The sequence below is a fragment of the Colius striatus genome, chromosome 4 (genome assembly GCF_028858725.1).
Source record: "Colius striatus isolate bColStr4 chromosome 4, bColStr4.1.hap1, whole genome shotgun sequence".
In the NCBI taxonomy this organism is placed as follows: Eukaryota; Metazoa; Chordata; class Aves; order Coliiformes; family Coliidae; genus Colius; species Colius striatus.
The window spans coordinates 38,477,120-38,498,403 of NC_084762.1; the positions used below are offsets into that span (position 1 = coordinate 38,477,120).

At 35.8% G+C, this 21,284-nt stretch overlaps 1 protein-coding gene across 2 annotated transcripts in view; it reads right to left on the bottom strand.

The window, feature by feature from the left end:
- DOK6 (docking protein 6) overlaps window positions 1–21,284 on the bottom strand; it is a 246,126-nt gene that overhangs the window by 80,828 nt on the left and 144,014 nt on the right. For both annotated transcript variants that reach the window (XM_061995510.1, XM_061995511.1), the window contains one exon: window positions 13,303–13,492. In XM_061995510.1, the coding sequence (XP_061851494.1) occupies window positions 13,303–13,492 (190 nt within the window). The remainder of the gene's footprint in view (window positions 1–13,302; window positions 13,493–21,284) is intronic.

Sequence of the window (21,284 nt, forward strand, 5' to 3'; positions counted from 1 at the left end):
GAGACACTCACCATGGTGTGTACATGCACTAACAGATAATTAACATATGCTAATGATACCCAAAGACTCATCAACACTAATTTTGGAACTGGCAGGGTGTCAACTCCAATTTGGGAGCAGCCTACCACAGCAGCAACTCCTGGGACAAGTGAAAACACCCAGAATGAGACAAGGCAGTGATTTTTTTTTTTAAAAACCCACCCAGCTGTATTTCTCACCTGCTGACGGTAAGAACTGAAGATCTTAGCAGAAGACCATGTTTCAGTTCTAAACTTTAACTAGACATATATGCAGATGTAAGTGGTCAAATACTGTCTCCAGTGGTAAACTGGATGTGCAATAATAACATAACATAAAAAGTAACAGTAAATACCCAGCCCTCACCACAAGAATAAAATATTCACTGAACTTCCACAGATTTTCTACATGTGATATTTAACTTGGAGAGGAATCATGGATTTCCTCCCACCTGATTTAACTTTTTCTCTTTAAAATAAGCCAGGTGGAAGTAGATAGATTTTCCCATTTCTCTCATTTGAAGACAGCAGCAATTCTGTTATGGATCAAAAAACTCAAAATGCATTCACCCGGCACCCCTAACTCCAACTTTGTGTATTCAATATCCTCGTGTTAGTGCTCATTAGGAAAACGCTGTAAGGACTTTTCATCAGCCTGATACCTAAAATAAATTGCAGTTTGTGTTCCAGTGGGTGGCAGCTTGATAAGGTCTTGAGAACCCTCAAAATATTTTTTGTACAATTCTACTACATACAAAAGACATTCCTTGCAATTACATAAGTAAGCGGGTGGAAGAAGGTACAAGTGGATGAAAGAAGTGTGAAAACAAAGAAACAGAAAAGAGAGTCCTGCAAAAGAAAATAATCAGAAAGAATCACATGTATCAAATTATGCAGACAAGCAACATGAAAAGCATCAAAACGGATGAAAAATTAACAAAGAAGTATTTATGGTTTACAGTTACACACTTGGGCTCCCCATATATTTTCTTATAATATGTCTCATATAATATCTTCTTTCCAAAACTGCCTGGGATGCCACAGATAGACATTTTCTGATGTTTCGTAATGGTGTACTTCACAGAATCACTGAACAGAAGGAGTTGGAGGGACCTCTAGAGATCATCTAGTCCAGCCTCTTTGCCAAAGCAGGTTAGATCACGTAGCATAGGAATGTGTTCAGGCAGGTTTTGAAAACCTCCAGAGAAGGAGACTTGACAGACTCCCTGGGCAGCCTGTTCCAGTGCTCCATCACCCTCACAGTAAAGTGTTCAAGTGGATCTTCCTGTGTTCCAACTTGTGTCCATTACTCCTTGTTCTGTTTCTGGGAACTACTGAAAAAAAGACTCCCCCCAGTCCTCTCAACAATCTCTCTTTAGGTATTTATAAGAATTGATAAGATCCCCTTTCAGTCTTTTCCAGGCTAAACAGCCTCACAGCTAAACAGGTCTTGCATCCTCTCCTTGTAAGAGATATTCCAGTCCCCCAATCATCTTAGTAGCCCTCCGCTGGACTCTCTCTAGAAGTTCCTTTTCTCTGCAACTGGGGAGCCCAGAAATGGACATGGTACTCCATATGTGGTCTGAACAGGGCAGATTGGAGGGGGAGGATAACTTCAGTTGAGGTGCTGGCCACACTAATCCCAGAATGCCATTGGCTTTCTTGGCTATAAAGGCACATTGCTGGCTCATATTTAGCTTATTATCAACCAGAACTCCTAGGTCTCTCTCTGCAGAGCTGCTCAACACCCAACCTGTACTAGTGCATGGGATTGCTCCTTCCCAGGTGCAGGACTCTGTACTTGTCCTTGTTGAACCTCATGAGGTTCCTCTCTGCCCAACTCTCAATCTGGTCAAGATCCTGCTGAATGGCAGCACAGCCTCTGGGGAATCAGCCAGTCCTCCCAGTTTGGTGTCATCAGAGAACTTGCTGAAGGTACACTCTGTCCCCTCATCCAGGTCGCTGATGAAGATGTTGAACAAGATTGTTCCCAGAATCAACCCCTGTGGAATCTAATAGGCCATAGGCCTCTGATTGAACTCAGCACCGTTGATCCCCACCCTCTGGGTTCTGTCATTCAGCCAGTTCTCAATCCACCTCACCATCCACTCGTCCAACCCACAGTGCCTGAGCTTTCCTATGATGATGTAATGGGAGACAGTGTCAAACCACTTCTGATTAATAGCAATCAGTTATGCTGATTATTTCCCTTTAGAATATTTACTATGAATCCTGTGTGAAACTACTGATGCTAGTCTTGATAAAGACATGCTTTATTCTATTTTTAGTGTGGATTTTGCTTAAAAGAAAAAAGTTGAAGTAAGAATGGCATGATCTGTGGCCACTGTATGTGCATTCAACTGCTCTGGGTAAATATTCCCTAAGACAAGTTTTCTGCATAGCACAAGATGCTACTAATTGACAAGAAATGTACATTCACAAGTCCAACAGAACAGGGGAAAAGCAAAGGCTACAGAACAAATTTGGGATAGTAAAACATAAAACTCTGAATTTCATCTTCAGTAATGTGTAATTTTTTTAAGTCTAGCATGCCTGCTCTCATCCCTGGGAATTTGGGGCATTGTTAGCAAGATGAAAAAAGCAATCATCCTTTGCTGTGAAAAAATCCCTACAAGTTACTTCTATGCTGTAGCTTACACATCTACCTCGCATTTCAATTTAGGGTTTTGCTGTTCTACACTGCCTTAGTAATATTTTAATAAGAAATAAATATCAATTAATTAATTACTTAATTTTAAGCAGCCATGGAAGTACTCTGAACACTGGAAAGCATACATCCCTTTTGTCAATGACTCAATGCATGAGCTATAGAGTGCTTTCATCAAACATTTATATATAGCTATCCAAAAAGGAAGCACTATAGGTGGCAGAAGAGAAAGGGTACTAAATCCCCTATGTGCATAATTACATATAATGGCTATTCACGGTTCTTAGGCAGCAAGAGGTGACCATGCCTTCCCTGGATATTTATGTGTAATAGCTTGGGCATGTTTGTGGATATTTCATGTAAGTCATTAAAACCATTTTGAGTATCCTAGGTAACATTTTAAAAGTCTTTTGAAGTATTTCCCAATTTTGCCACTGTGGAACACTCACATTATAGGTACCCTTCATATCATAGACAGACTGTTAGTCTCAAGATAAATGCTAATATACATTTCTATTTCTGTGTATTACTATTTCTACTCTAATTTCTCTGAAGGTCCTTTTTACCAGCTATTTGAGACTACTTCCATGTGCACTGAAAACTCTTCTTGGCTGTCCTCCATTTCACTTGAGCTTCTAGAGCTGAGAGTTAATCATACTGATTGTTTTCTCCCCCAGAAATTGGTCCAATGGGGCTTAAAGAAGCTTTCCATAAAAAGGCAAAGTACCTGTGAAATGAAATATTTGAGACGATGCTGTCAACATCTGCCAATGACAAGCACTGAAGCTGGCCAACCTTTTATTGTTACTTTTTGCTCACATCTTCCACATTTTCTGATTATTCCAAAAATGCTACACATATTCTAAAAACTGCTACAGTGTTCCATCAGAAAAACAGCTACCTTTTGCTGTTACTCAGAAGTCCCTCCCCATTTATTTCCGCTTTAACACTCCCTGTATTTCTCTACCACATTCCTACCTCCTTCTATTCTATGTGCTGAGCTCATCCTGACCCATGAAGCCCCCCTCCTGTTTTCATCAGACCTTTGAGTTTCTTGAGTCCCAAAAAGCTGATTCATTTGCTGTCCAACATGTGTGCAATACAGCTTTAGCATTAACTCAGTTCTTGGGTCCTCTCCAGAACAGTGTTGTTTTGCATCACTGCAGTCACTGCTGTCACTCTATTCTCTGGTGGCAGTGACAATACTCTTAGATAAGTCAACAGAAATATAGATGATCCAACCTGTTCTTTCATTAAGTAAAGGTTTGGAATGCTCAGTCATCATTTAAAGAACTTTAGAGTTTGCCACTGAATCATCATTTAGACTATAAAATTTTTGGCCACTCACCCCTATTTGTGACAATAAGTGATACTTAGGGTCAGACAGTTTCACTTTTTTTGATTCTTTAAATACTGCATGCTAATAAATACAATTTTGCAATAAGCATTTTTTTAAATTTAATTTTATAGTCAAATTGATGAAATTTCATTCCTAATAGCACACATTCATCCTAAAATGTTGTTTTCAAAAATTGTATCAGGGATCATTTGAAGTATCATTTTAAATGAGATATATTTTCAAAGCCAGCGAGAAATGCTTTGTTGCATTCGTTCAAGCAAGCCATGTGAGTATAACGTTATATTTGACTTTTTGGACATTGACAGGATAATCAAGTAGATGAAGCATCTCGGTGAATTATAGCACTGTACTGAGTTTTCTTCCAAAAGGTCAGAAAGATCAAATGATGTTTGGAGCTACTGAGATTGAGGGATTCCATTAGATACTGCCTCTCTCTCCCATCCTTCTAATAAGACGGAAGCTTTTTAGAAAATATGTGACAAATGACTATTCACAGCAGAAATAAATCACACACCACAGAATACAGCATTATTAATAGTGTAATAATAGTAATAACTTACTTCAATAGCAAAGAAGTAATATTAGGAGGGACACAGTAGCTAATAGCATTTTCTCTAACAGGGACTAAGGGATCAACCTCCCTTAGGTGCCTTATAAATAACTAGAAGATTAAAGGAGCCCACAGGATCAGTGAAGAACACCTCAAAACCAGTCTGACTTTTCCAGAATGCTACTGAGCAGGCATAGCCTATAAAGTGCTCTCCATCTTCTCTATATGGCCACATTTTGATAGTTCCTTAGTTAATTTAAATTAGAGTGAGAAAACAGTTGCATTAAAAGACTTGAGGGGGCATAATGTATGATAATGCGAGGAAGGCTGTGTCATGGTTTTCAATTATTCATCTTGTTTTCTCCTCAGTAAAGTGCTTTGTGAAAAGAAAAAAATGAAATGTATTACATGGATTTGTATTCAAACATAATTTAACATCACTATCTAAAATACCAAAGGAATTACTCATGAATGGTCAGTTTGGTAGTTCTTTCAGGTCTTCCCATTTACTTACACACCCATTTTGGGAGGAACACATTTTATATTATTTTATCTGTGTCTTTAAACATATTTGTTAATATGGATTGTCTTAGTAGGAAAAGTTCACAAAAAAATCCCTTGCATTTCATTAAGGATACAGACATTGAGAAGTGGTAAAGAATCTAGATCAGAGGTTTTTAACATGTTTTAAAGGTTTGAATCAAAATATTCTAGGTAATCTCTGATTTGTATGGACATAAAAAAATAATTATGGTGTTATTAAGTTAATAGATGAAAATATTCATGATTATTGATTCAATACTGCAAACAAAATTTGGAAAAAAACTAAAGCAATAGAAAAAAATAACAAACTTAAAAAGTTAGTAACCTCCACAGTTACTCACATATTTCAACTCAGTCATATATGCACATATACATAAAGCTCTGCTGGTAATAGCATTCAAGTTACTAATTAAAAGCCAGGATACAGTTACTGAAAAAAAGGAATTACCACGGAAATTTCCACACTACAGTTTCTGCTCTCACACTGTTACTATATCCACAATATAGAAGTATGTGAACTACATAAATGTTTAAAACTGTACACCTTTATGCTTCTGCAGGGCTCCCCGTGTCCATGACTTGCATGGTTGGCACAGGTTACTGCATATACATTCACATACACAACAAGGCTCTTTTGTTGTGCAAATTCCAGCCTTTGCATTTTGATTACTTCCTTCTGTGTTTATACAGTGCACAGGCAAAGCATAGAGGATATTTCAAACCTCCCCGTAATTGATGATATTAGTTCATAAGCTTTGGAGAAAAGGAGGATTTATTTGTGCTTAGCATTCTTGCTGGCTAGATGGTTCTTTGTGCAAAATGTGGCATTCTGGAGGGCCCTTTCTGAAGTATTTAACACTCTCCTAATGTCTGTACAGATAACTAAGTGCCCAGTTTCAGCACTTTTCATTACCTCACACAAATAGGCTTGCTGGGAGAGAGATGTAACAGTATTTAAGTGTTACAATAGACACTCTGGCTCTTATTGCAAATGGTATCTATATATGAAATGAAGAACATCATGAAATGGATTAGCATTTTGTACATATGAATTTCTGAGTTTTGCTGTTTTTTTAAGAATTGATTTACTTATCAAACCTGAGACACTTCGGTTCTCCTGTATTTCGGGGTAGAAGGTTAAATGTTCTAAATGTATCTCTTGGAGAGAAAAGGACCCGCTTGTGGGGCACCTCAAATTATTCTGCCTAACTGCCATGAGAGATTAATTACTGCTACCGTTCACCGTGGAATTCCAAGGTTAAAATGTAGAGTTGAAACAATAATGGAGCCGTGATGTGATGAAGAATGTATGAATTATTTCATCTGCATCTTCTCTGCTCATACATCACACAGCAATAACCTCATTAGTCATATTCAGCATCAGGAACGTTAATCCAACTATACATGCTTACAGCAGAGCATATGTATGAAAAAGCGATAAATAGAACATGGTAAGTGAATAACAAATCTTCTGGGCTCAAGCACTGATGTAAAGCCATCTGAAAGTAAAATTGCAGCTTATCTCAAAACATTTTGAAATAAGTTTTGTTTTGATTATGACATACAAATGTCTTATGACGAAGACAAATTGTGCACTTCAACTGAACAGCACAGTTCACATTACCCCAGGATCATCAGAAGGAACATAACATGCTGTCTGCTGATATACTAGGCAAACACAATAAAATTCCTAGCAATTGCATTAAAACGCTTTGTACCAGTTGAACTCTACTAATGATATTGGATATCTAGTGATCAGATGAAAACTCAGGCTACATCTTCTGGCCTGTAAAATGTGCAAATACGAGCCACTTCTACAGATAACACAGAGAATACGGCTTTCCTTCTAAGCTATATGTCCAATGTTAACTGGACAAAATTTAGCTGTTTTTCTAATTGCATATGTGTAATTCAGTGCAAATTCCTAAGAAAATGTACTGGTTTGGCAATGGTGAATTAATGAAATAGTGATGTGCTCATTCCTATCAATGTAGTATTTATAAATTCGTTCATTACTATGCTACACAACTCCATCTGTGAGCTTGCTGCTTTGTCCTAGGAGTTACTGACTTCTCAATCTATTTGTAATGAAATTTTAATTTAATAAAGGTAATTTTAATCTTTCAATATATTGCCCATTTTGAGATGCTATTGATTTTCTCACTAAAATTAGAGCTTTCACAGCAAAGTGGTATGGCTCACACATTCTCTGTCATTTAGAGAAAATCTTTTGTAGGTGTGTGTATATCATGGCTGAACTTTTTAAAACAGGAACTAAAAGAAAGCAGAACATGATAGAAAGTTGTCGTGGTTTAAGCCCAGCTGGCAACAAAGAACCATGCGGCTACTTGCTCACTCCTCAACCTCCTGGCAGGGTTGGGAGGAGAACTGGAAGGAAAAGGTAAAACTTTTTTTTTTTACTAATTTACTAATAGAACAATAAGGGGAGAAAAAACCAATCATAACAATAATACTAATAAAGGAACACACAAAGCAAGCAATGCCCAATGTAATTGCCCACCACTGGGAACCTGATGCTCAGTCCTGACTGAAAAATGCCATTTCCACCATTTCCCTTTTCGTCCAGCTCCCCCAGATATATTTTGTGAATGGCATCAGTAGGGCCTTGAACATCCCTTTGGCCAGCATGGGCCAGCTAACCTGTCTATGTCCCTCCTGGCTTCCCAGCCAAGCACAAGGCAAAGGTACAAAAGAAATTTAGGATCAAAAAGTTTCTATATCATATCTTCTAATCTCTCTGTTTGCCATAGTCAGTCATACTGGGGAGAATGTAATTCTCTAAGTTTTAGTGGTACTCACTGTGACTTCATCATTGTACCACTCTGCATTGTTTTGTGTTGGTTATGTTTAGGGGTCTTATGGTTATGTTTTAGTTGGTGGTGGATTAAATTATTTTCTGTTTTCTTCCCCAAGATGAGTAGCCTGGTTTGTTTTGTCCAGGACCACAAGTGGCAATTAAGCCGTCCTTGCCCTTTGACAATTCTCAGGTCTTTGGTCCTTGAGTCTAATTGTGGTCTTTTGTCTCTGGATGGGCCTAAACCAGGACAATAAGATAATGATAAAGAAGGGAAGAAGGAGTGAGAAAACAGTTAAAAATAAACCATAAAAAATTCACATCATTTTTGAAAATATTAAAAAGGCATAAAAGATCCTAACACACTTAACTATTAAGTGTGAGATACTGAGCTCTGAGCTAACATTTATCTGAAATGAAAAACCTATCTGTTGCAGTTGCAAGTGCTTATACTGTTGCTAAACCCAAACATTCTATGACAAGATTATGATTTATAACGATATTTAGAATGACTTATGTGTTTCATAATTATATTATAAACCTTTGATAAACTTAATTCACAATTTAGATAATCCACCAGCAATCAGGAATTGAAAGCTTCTCTTCAGAGAGGTATATCAGTGTATGTAGCTCCAGAACAACTGCCTCATGAGGCACATACATACATAACAAATCTCTCCCCATACACAGGAAAAAAGAGGATGTTTCCTGTGACTTAACTTTAAGGGTTAAATGACTAATGCATTGAACATTAACACCAAAAATTGCCACAGAGGATTGACAGACAAATGAAATATTTTAGTCAGATGTAGTGCCTGAAGCAAATACTGAACTTTTAGTTTCGGATAACCCTAGCATCTGTGTATCTACCACTAAGAAAATCAGTATGTCAATCTTGGGTTACATGAAGGAGGAAAAAAAAAATCTTTCGAAATTCTCATCTCGTCATGCTGCGATGCTTTAGATTAACATTTTTCTCAACCAAAGAAATAGACTCCATGTCTTAGAAATGACAGAAAATATCACATTTCATTAGATTTTTCTCTGAGGAAGAAAATCACAAAATGAAAGCCAAATAATGAATACTTTACTGTGATTCAATGGATCACCCTAAATGTACATCATGACTAATCATGGAAATACTTAAAACTGCTTAAATTTAAATGTCTTGTCTACAAAACACGAGAAAATATATTTCAAAAAAAGAAGTGTATCACGGATTTGTGGCTACTTCTGTTCTCAAAACTCCAAGAACAAACCTCCTGCCTCCACCTGTCTACTCATCTAGAAACTTACAGTATTTGACTAAATTTGGTCTGAGCTTTTGCAGCCCATTCCTTTGACTTCAGTTTGACTTTGGGGTTTCTTTCTTTTTAAAATTTCTAGTGAACACTTAATAGACTTGACTAGTTGGCTTTCATACATAGAAAATATTGTAAATGGTGGAATGGCAGTAAAGCAAAAGAAAGCACAATTCAAAATGAAAAAAACCCCATATGTCTTATTTTTTCTCAGTGCCTAAATTCTGAATTCTTAGGAGTCTCAGGGCCCTAAAAAGATGCTTTAGACAGCTTATTTTGCTAATATGAAAGTTTGGACAATCACCTTTTACAACTGCCTTTTGTTATGGATTCTTTGGTTTACAACATCAGCAAAATGCATTCTGTAACTTTGGCAGGAGTGATGTCAGATGTGGCCTATGAGATATTTCACTCACAACACTTTTACTATTTTTCTGGTATGTTTCTTGGATTGCATGTAATAAACATAATCAGTGCAATTCATCTACACAGTCAGGTGAGCTTAAAATCAGAATCATTCAGGGTCTAATGCCCTGAATGTACGTGCAACAGCAGTTCCAAAAGTTTGTAGAGCCTGGACACTTTTGTGTGTGACCTGATCTAGGTGGATCTGCTTTAGCAGGGAGGTTGGACTAGATGATATTTAGAGGTCCCTTCCAACCCCCACTATTCTGTGATTCTGTGAAGTGCACTTGTGCAGATGAATGGCATTCTTAGGCACAGTGTCTCCAACATATTCAACATGCCAAATGAGAATGAGGTGCCTGAATACATTATACGTGTCCACAAATTTTAAAAATCCTGTTGACTCATTAATGCTTCAACATTAAAACTCCTCAAGCCAATCCAAACTGGTTGGGTAGAAAGCCTAGCTCTTGCAAAACTAAATGTTAGGCTCCTACATTAGGTGCTCTTTATTACTGTGGGATCAATTCACTGTACAGTATTAATCATTACTAAGCTATTGCAGTGTTTAATGCAGTTGTGGATTACTATTTTGTGGTCGATGGGTAGATTGTATGGGATCAGCCTTAATCAGGTACTTAAAATAATTAGAATCTCTTCATCCAGCATGGAACTAATCCACACAAAACCATGCTTTGCCTAGATCTCAGCAGAGTTTTGATAGGGAACAACACAAATTAAGTAAATCACTTTGTGAGAAATGTTTACTTTCAGTTCTTCACTAAATAAGGATGGGACTGACTTCATAGGTAGTGCAGAGATATATATTTAAACATTCCAGTGAAAAAAAACACTGGAGAAGGAAAAATCTTTAGAGCAAAAAAATAGCAGTTTAAAAGATTATATGTTTATTCTTCCCACAGTTTAGGCAGTCTCCAAATCATGTAGTTGTTATAGTTTATTAGACACATAAACAGTTTAGTTTTAGACTTTTGAGTCCATATTCTATTTAAATGCAAAGTACTATATTTATTAAAAGATAAATTTGTCATAAAGCTTAATTTTGATCCATTTCTCATAGTATCTCTTTGTGAATATATCCATTTACTTTAATAGGAGGAATTTATTTTCTCAAAGTAATACCAAAACTGGAAATGGATAACAATATAATAAACCAAAGCTCTTAATGTTCATACAAGACTAATACAACATATACAGCACAGTTGATAAAACTAAGTAAAACATATGAACTTATTTAAAAATATTTCCTTTAAACAAATTGTCTACATTTAATATCTAAGCCTTAGGGAAAAATTAACGCAGCAACACTTTTACTGCATAACATTCTCATAAAACATGGGTAAGTGCTTTGCTTCTGTTAAGACAGCATGCATTAGGAATTTACTGTATTAAGGTACTAGCAGATCAAGGGACAAAGAAAACCATGTTCAGAAAGATGAGAAAGATGTTCATTAAAACATAGAATAGAAAGCCAAACAAATCAACTACAGATTTTAAAATGAGCATTAGTGTTGCCCTATTCAGTCTTTGGATGTTATTAAAAATACTGACTTTTCTCTAGTCTTGTTTTTTTATCTCCATGTTTTTCTACCAGTCTAAACCCAGTCTTTATGCATTTTCAAATCAGATGGATATAACACTCCCAAGGAAGAAAAAGGGAGGAATCAGATCAGAGATGATTAATCATGACAGATAAAAGCGAGCTATCTCATAATAATAAAACACAGGAAAATTGCTTTTCATGTTGCATGGTGCATGGATTGTAGGGGAAGATGATATTCAGACACTAGTATGGAATTAAAATGTTTTAGGAGGTTTGAGAAAGCAGAGAGACAGAACTCACACTTTACTTGAATGTAAACAATACTATACATGGTTTGTTAGTACTGATGTGCCTTAGATAAAACTAGAGCATTACTGAAAGCAACTATCCTGTAAAAAAAACCAACTCAGTATGGTACAACATGACTTTTTTCATAATTAAAACACTAGAGAATGACACAACCACACTTTGAGACACGTATAAGAAAGTGAATATTCTCAATTAGTTTCAGCAGTTTAAGTTGAGTTAGCCATGATTCCCATTTCCAAAGATAGTTTCCTTCAGAGACAACTAAAAGAAGTGGGCCTACTCACAGATAGATATACTGCTCTCAACAAGCAAATATTAATAAGCTTTCAATCATTACACTGTTATGCAAAAATAACCCCTTCACTCTTAATAAAATGCATACTTGCAATACAAATTTAGCCAGAGTCAGATGAGAGGGATATTCAAAAGCAATGGGATAGGGTTTTTGTTTCTCTGCTTGCTTGCTTTTCCCCATGATGGGTCACAGGCATTGTTTTTTGACTTTTATTTGCTTTCTGGTATCATGTAGGTATGCTGTTTGAACTAGTTTCACATGAGGTAATTTAAGGCCTAGGGGGAGGAATGATTCAGCAAATTATTCTTGCTAAATTGTATATTTGAAGAGCCCCATGGCTTAACAATGAAACTGAAATGTGGATCAGCTGAAGCTAATTTTTAGTAAAACAATATTAAATTTTAAAAAGTAAGGATGTCTTAATGATTTTTAATGAAGTCATCACAGAAAAGTAGCAGAGCACTAAAACGCTCTGGTGACATCAGTCTGAATATACAAAGTTACATGTGGTAATTCCTGTCTATAAGAAAGTTTAGAGTAACTTTGGTCATTACCTTTTCCTTAGCCCATGGATTCATGTTTTTATTTGTGATCACCAACTGTACTTTGGTGAATGTGTTTGTTCATGATATTGAATAAGTGTATACTGAAATACATATAAAGATTTTTTACAAGGCAGCGTGTCTAACCCAAGGGTGTAGACACTTGTAATTTCACAGATTGCTTCAGAAAACTCAGGGTCCACATAAGGGAGTATGATAAACTTAGAAAAAACTAGTACCATAAAATACAAGATGAAACACCAAAGAGAGTCAAATGCAGAATTATTTCTGCACAGAAATGCAGAAAAGGGAGCAGACCTAACAGCAAGATATAAAATGTATTAAAAAGATATGAAAAGGTGGAAAAAAAGAGCTCCACAGACATTTAAAACTGATCTGGGGATGGAAATGGCAATGAGGATTAAAACTGCAGGCAGAAAAAAGAGCAAGCCTTTTTATGGGTTCACGATGTTCTCTATACTCCTGCTTGCAATTATACTCTAGAGTGATAATCAGTCATCAGAAACATCCAAAAAGAGTAATATCTGCCATAATGGGAGTTATTACATTCATACTGTGTGATGAGCCTTTTCCATGATCCAGAATTAATTTATTTGACATCAAAAGTACTCAAATTATACCATGCTAATGTTTAAGCACAGTGAGACTCATAAACATTAAGAATGACAATTCAATTGCAGTTAAATAAAAGTAGAGGAAGTTTAAGCTCCTTTTAAATATAAGAGATACTAATGTTTATTTTGAATACTGGGTTGACTATACTGAATAGTAATATTAAAGAAACTTCAAGTCTATGGAGAGGCCCATATTCCATCTTTTTTTATAATGAGAGGCTAACTTAACTTATCAAGCTGCCTGTCAAAAATCACTCCTTATTTATTATTCTTGCTGCTCCCCCTCCTTAGCTCTTACCTTCCAGACTCAAATGTGAACCATGTGGAGTCACGTCCGTATCTCCTCAAAGAGCTCAGAGGCCACATGACCAGCTTGACCTTGGCATTGTGGATGTCCCAGAGATAGATGTTTTCATGTGTGATCTGCATTGTACATTCCCCATAGATATCTAAATTTGGTGTAGGCATAAGATATACATTGAATCGTTCTGGAAAAAAAAAAAAAAAAAAAAGAACACAGAATAAGGCATCACCAGTTAAGGCAAGACTTTATAATGTGGGAAAAGAACCCCAAGTCTAGTTACTGATGGTTGAGAAATGAAGGCCAAATTTCGAGCCTTGAACACAGGTGAGGATCCACTGATGTCAATAAAGTCTCGCTAGTACATGTGAAAAGTAAGAGAAGAATCTTCTTGTTGTTATAAATAATGCAGCAGACTGAAACATCTTTCACAGATTATCTGCATAGTTCTCTGACATATGTTCCCAGTAACTCAACTGAAGTCCTTTATCCTCCCATAAAGGTCCAGAACTCTTTGCAAATCTAAATTCACAATGACGTGAGCTCTGATACAGACTCGCCTCTCAAAGAACAAATCTAAAAGTATCTTGGGAAAACATGTATGTACAACCATTACCTCTTAGAAAAACTGCCCTTGAAACTGCATGGTTTAGTTACTGAAGCTTGTTAAAAATTCCATTCCTTGTGTTCAGTTTCTATTTATTTTCCAAATCTTGACAATTTGTCAAATAAATCATCTGTCACTTCATTGAAAGATCTGATTTTACATGATATATTATTATGGTCATGACATCAATTGCTATCAGTACACACCGCAGTAAGAGGTCAAGGGCATTAACAACTTTCTGAATTGTGTGTTATTTAACAAGCAATGCAAAAAACTATCCTTATAAACAAAAAGGTAAAAAGCCAAGATGACATAAAACACCAATGGTTCATACAGAAGAAAAAACCCCACAGTAATAGCAAGAGAATTTTATAGAAAAATGCATTTTTCTTTGAAGACTGTTTCTATGAGTTGCTTCTACAAAAACCAGGAAACTCAAATTTCAGGTTGTACTACTGGAAGTGGTAGCCTATATTTTAACTCTAAAGGCACTGAAATCTTAGGGCTCAGTAGCATAACAAGGGAGAGTGCAGCTGATTCACAGCTTCCTCTCACAATTTTCCTTCATTCTTGAAATGGGCTAGAAATGCAAAATGTCAATGCTACTGCACTAAAGTGTGTTGACAAAAAGGTGAGAGCAATTTAAAGTATGAGTGTGAGCAATGTTCATTCAATAAACAGTATTGGGAAAATGTACTTTAAAGGTACACCTGATAGGAAAATTGTCTCAAATTACTGGATAACTTGCTATTTGCACTGATTTTTTTTACGGTGTCCTCATAAAAATTAGGAAGGAATTTAAACTAATCAGAAGTAGAATGAGAGAAATTAATCATAACATTCAAAATTAGATGCAGCTTCCCATTGTGTTTCACATTCAATATCACAGACATTAGGTCTCCATGTTTTAAGCATTTGATATATATACTTTTCCAATAAGTAACTGATAACATTACAAATGAGTTACTTAATATAAAATGTGTTAGAAGGGTGTGTGTGAGTATGTGTGTCAATAAAATTGCCAAAGTTTGTCTGAGGAATTAATGGAAGCAAGGAACTGCTGGGTAAGCTAAAAATTGACGTTCTGCATAGCTATAAGTAAACTTGTCATCCCCAATATTATTCTGTTTTACTCAATTTAATTTTGTCTTATTAATGACTCCCCAATTGATTCATTCAGTCTCACAGCCATTCAACCTCTTTTCCCATGCTGTGGTTCTCATTAGTCTCACTAATGGGCCTTAAAAGCTCCATTTTATGACTAAGGTCCCTCGTGTGAAACTCCTAATGTTTTGTAAAAGTCTTCTGACACATAGCACAAATAGACTAGCAGGTGCTGCTGAGATCATGGCAAAGAATTTCCCCTGACCCTCAGAGGAATGAACTGGAGACAGGTCTAACGTATTGCCTACTAAATGGAAGGACTCACATGAGGGAGTATGGGTCAATGACTGCATCTCAAAGGGAATGAAAGAGAAACAGAAAGCATACTTTGCAATGGGATTATATTTTTTATATATATAGATATACGACCTTCTTCAGAATCTACATGTCATTGTGATGGTTATGCACACAAGTGTGCTTTTAACATATATTAGACTCCAGTTTTGTACTGCCATGCTGTACACGATGAGAAAAAATGTTGATATATTGTTACATTTACTCATTTTTTGTTACTCATTTATTGTTACTTATCTTCTCCACTTGAAAAAAAAAGATGCAGATGACTGACATATCAGCCAGTTCTCTTTTACAATACATGAAATCATACAATGTCTCTAGGAGTGAATGGGCTACTATATGAGAATGGAAATCTTTCACTTCCCCTGTATTAACGAACAGAGTGCCTCAGACAACAGAGTAAATGGAAAGGTACAGAAAACAAACTCTTGTGCTGAAGGCATAGAATATTTCAACTTGGCTTAGAAATTACTAGGACGCTCATGAAATACTTCAAATCTCTGAAGTGTTTGAGGATATTAATGCATGAAGGATATTCAGGACATATGGTATCCTCAAACTGTCAGAAGACATTGGCTGACTTTTCATGGGAGGTCAGTGTCTAAAGTGAGGTGTCATGGATTAAAGAAAGCATGTCTGATTAAACTGAACATCAGCTGCAGGGCAAAACGTGGTACTCTTGGAATTTACTCAAATTGGCAAGAAAAGTGTAGAGACATACGTACTGGAGAAAACTGAGGATGGATATACATGGTTTTGAAACAAAAATGGACTTCTGATTAGTGGGAAGTTGAGGAGTGGAAAGGTGCACATGCTACTAAATGATTTTAGGAATTAAAATGCAAGGTCAAATTTTTCCATTACAGAAAATATTTTAACAGGTATCTAGGTAATAGAAATACCATCATTCAATTTTTAGTGGTAAGTTTTGCCCTTAAATTCATCTAGGTAAGAACAAACATTCATAGGCTAGATTTGGGAATTCCAGCTGAATTCTGTCATCAGATCTTCTGAATCACACTGAATATGATTTTTGGCTTCTCTGAGGGGCAGAGAACTATCTCCACATGAGTAGGATGAGGTAATAACAGTTCACTGGGTAGTAAGATTCAGTAAATAGAAGTTAATGGACCCAGAACATAGGAAGATGGAAGAAAACAAATAAGTAGATGTTGCAGTTTGGATGAGACAAGGTTAAGACTGAGCAGGCGCAATTCCTCATCATTCAGTATCACTATTCTCCTCTCACCTCTATAATTGATGAGAGCAAAGTTTAGGGAGTGGGAGAGCCACGATGAGAAAAAATGTTGATATATTGTTACATTTACTCATTTTTTTTCAGTGCAACTGCTCTTTCTCATCTCCTTGAATAAGCTTCATCATACACGTTGTGTATTTAATAGTGTTTAGCATTTGTCTTTGGTGAGAATATGACCTTCGATAACATTTTCCAGAGCACGGAAAATGTTTTGACTGGGATAGAGTCCAGTTTTGACTGGGATAGAGTTAATTTTCTTCCTATTAGCTGGTACAAGGATATGTTTTGGGTTTATGCTGAGAACAATGTTGATAACAGATGAATGTTTTCGTTATTGCTGAGCAGTGCTGGCACAGCATCAAGGCCTTTTCTGCTTCTCATGCTGCTGTAAGTATGCTGGGAGTGCACAAGAAGCTCAGAGAGAGCATGGCCAGGACAGCTAGCCAAAGCACTGTTCCTTACCACAGAGTGTCATGCCCAGTATATAAAATGTCATTATGACACTTTAATATTACTGCTATTATTATTATAATATTTCATTTTTGTTATTAAACTGTTCTTATCTCAACCCATAAGTTTTACCTTTTTTCCCCGATTCTCTCCCCCATCTCACTGGGGAGGTAGTTGTGTTGTGCTTAGTTGCTGTCTAGGGTTAAACCACAACGCATGAGCATAAGACTCTTTGTTAAAATGAGTACATTGACTGACATGTAGACTTGGCAGCCACTTTGAAATGCTCTGTCTTTCACCTCAAAGTGCAGCTGTACTGGGGAAGCAAAACGACTGTGAGGCCTAATGATCCTGGTTCTGCCATTTTATCACAGGATTCCTTTGCCTAAATCATCCTAGTTGGAAAACTGACCAGATGACATTGCAATCTTGCAATCCAGATGTTTTGTTTCATTTCAGCTTTGATGACAGGGAAAAACTGCTTACAGAATGAGTCAGTCAGGTTGGTAGAGTCAGTATAAGAGGTTTTGAAAGCAAACATTCAGTTTCTATCTGAAAGAAACTCCTATCTATGAGAGTTTTGCTGCTGATCATCTGTGGATAATTTTCAGATGGAAAGAGAGCTTAAATCTTGAAGTCATAGCATTTTAGGTTCACTCATATGTCAGGTCTATTATAGCTATGATCTTCTGCTTTAGACAGCGAGGAACCAGAATTAATTTAATTCCTTTGCTGATAATTATGCTGCTTTGCCACTGCTAAAAATATATGAAAATGTTTTTTAACATCTCAATGAAAACATAAAGGCTACCATAAATAAAATGTTTGTAATTGTTTCACTGATAATTAGTAAGGTAGAGAAAAATCTGAAATCTCACTGGATTAACCAGCCATTAAAACTGTAAGCACCTTTCTTCTCTAAATAAAGCTAGCAATGTTTGGTTTATTTAAAAAAACCAAACCCACAAAGTACAAAAATGGATTAAGGATAACAGAAGATGAACAAAAAAACATGTAAAATACTTTTATGTAGTAAATTTCAAATAGATTCTATAGACCCTGGAATATGCCCTAAACCAAGTCAGCTCTGTGAGTGTAATTACAAACTCTCTATGCTTTGGCTTCAGTTGTAATCTCAATATGTAGCATAAAAAACTCATAATCCTCTCTGAGGATTCAAGGATGCTGTTCACTATGAAAAGCTAGATTTTTACTAACAGAAATGAATGGGTTTCTTAGAATTAAAATCCAGGAAGAAAGACTGCTCTACTGTGCATCATTTTTAAATAAAAAAGGAAGGTAAAACAAATGTTTTACAAAGGAGGAAAATACTTGCTAAGAAAATACTTTTATATTAACTGAAATATTAGGCAGTCAGTAAAAAGAAAAGATTAATTCTCTTTTACATTTTTCCAGATTTCTAAAATCAAAATTAGCTTTATAATGCAGGAAAAAAAAAAAAGCCAAAGCACTAGTAACACAAAATAGAAAAGCATCATATTGACAACAGAGGCATGACACCTAACAATAAATGAGCTACAGCAGCAAAAGATGCATCAGGCCTTTTCTTCAGTTTACAAATTTGCATTTTTACATGTGTCTATTTTCTTCACAGTTTACATCAGGTTTCCAAGTAAAGTTTAATAGAATACGTTTTAGTGTTATCATTCAATATTCAAGATAGATAGAAATAAGGTCTTCACCAAAGCAAAGTCCTTGCTCTTAAACAGTGAATTTAGTACCACTTGTTTACACATAATGCCTTTTTAACTAATACTGTCTTGAATTTTCTGTTTTGTTTTTATTTTTTTTAACAGTAAACATAGTGCCATGGTATACTGTCCATTCGGATGACTTCCTTCTAGTTATTTCCTTTTATAAAGAATGAAATTACATCAACACATTGGAAACAGAGTTTTTTAAAGAAAATCATGACCATCAACAAATTCTAGATATGACAATAGCAAGGCAGCTAAGAACATTTTAAAAATAGAGTTGTTTTTGTTGGTGTGTTTTGAGGTGCATTAAAAATGCTTCCAAACACATTGAGAACTGGAAACAAAGTTTTCAGCTCTTCCAAATGAAGACAGCACTCTACATTCACAATTTCTTTCCCTAGCAGCAGCTTGAGAAGCCTGAGGAATATGAAATGTGTGTGTATGTATCACTGGATATTGCTTAGAAGGCTACTTGTCAACAGCGTTAACAGACCTGGCAGAGTCCAGGTTTTCTTTCCTCGTGTTAAAACTGTGTATTATTATTTGTTTTATCATTTTATATACAGATCCACTGCCATTATACTAAATTCACTATCTGAACAGGATCTGCTTTTGATTTAACACTACATTTTCATTCTTTATCAAATGATCTAAATGGACATTCATAAATAGTAAGAGATTGTATTGCTGCTATAGGACTGAGGAATACGAAAAAAATCACTGAGATTTGCTGGAGAGAGAACATAAAATGGGTAGAGAGTAAGAGAAGCTTCACTTAAAATCTCATTTTAATTGGAATCTGCATATCCTTGCAAACTACGCAGCCATTAGTTGTGAGACTTGAATGTACAAAGAAAAGCACCTAAGGGCCATTTTCTGCAGCAGAGTTTACATAGTGAGACTTGCAGTTAAACTTCTTGAAAGTAATAACAGAAAGAATCTAGAGAGAAGCTTTCTGATACTGATGTGCTTTGCACAAGAATTGCTTAGATGTCTTCTCTATTCTGCCTATAAGACACAATAGCTAGAGGTTTCTACTATAAGCAGTGTAGCTCTACAGTTTGGCTCTCAGTTATCACCACTGCAGAACTGCCTGATGATGAAGGGTCAATCAAGAGTGCAATCTCAATAAAATAAGTCTCAGTAGCACTTACTGAACAACTCAGAACCCTAAAAGTATGTCTTTTTCAGATCGTTGCACTACCATAAATTTTTATCCTCATATGACAGAAGTTCCTTATGAATGTACGGCCTTTTAGCCACGACGTTTGCACAGCAAACAGCAATTTCCCAGCCTTTGGAACAAACTGTTTTGTGAACTGTATCATTGCATTCATGTCACAGAGAATCAGATGTTTCCCCTTTCAAAATTCAAAACTCATCTCAGGAGAACGCCAAGACTAAGAGCAGAAGGATAAACAGGCTCAGTCATAACAAGAAGAAGTATCAGACAAATAATAAAAAATACACATATTTTCCTTGCCAAGTATTTTCTGAAATATGAGTTCCTGGGTATAAAAAAACATAAGTAGCATGTAGTAATTTTTATGGTCCCAGGGTATATACAATAACAATTAAGAAAATTATCACAAACATTGCAGACTGAAGGTTCTGGCTACAGTGCTCATAAATACGCACTCAAATACAAACCTATACAAGAGAAAATGTACTGTTTTTTGAAAGACATAGCCAATTTACCTGATCCCTTCAGTGGATATCCTTACAAGTACAGGGTATACATCATGCAAATATCCTTTAAGGACAGGAATGGGTAAGTGGTTGGACAGATGAACATCATGTATTAAAAAACATTATTGCTAGAAAAATGGAAAACAGTTCATGGAAAAAAAGTTCCAAACCTTATTATGCTACTTCTTTTATGATCAAGAAAGTATCTGTATCAAATTTTAAACATTTCATAAAATCTTTAGGGCAAAGTAACCATTTGATAAAAGGGTCATGAGATGAGATTAATGGTTAATACACCTGTTCTTTTGGGATTAATGCTATTATTAACCAATTGTATCATAGAGATATCAGCATTATGATATAATTATTCAATTGCTTTAAGCCCTTAAAATGTAAACAAGTCCTATAATATCCACTGTACCATGGTATGGTTTTTATTTAACACATACATGCACGCAAAAATCAATTTTTTCAAATTGAGAATGACACAGCTGCCATTTTCACAATGAGAAACTGAGTTTAGATATTTAATACATATAGTCACTTTTCAAGAATTTCAAACTGGAACATTCATAGAATCATAGAATGGTAGAGTTGGGATCATTAGAGATCATCTAGTCCAAGCTCCCTGCAGAAGCAGGTCAATCTAGATCAGGTCGCAACATTAACTTTGACCATTCAGTTTTGGGTAAAAAATGCTTAGTAGACTTTTGAAAAGTTTTTAGGTATCGTTGATCTACAATTTTCAATACCATGCCTTTAAAAGCTACAACATGGGGGAAATGTGCAAGAAACA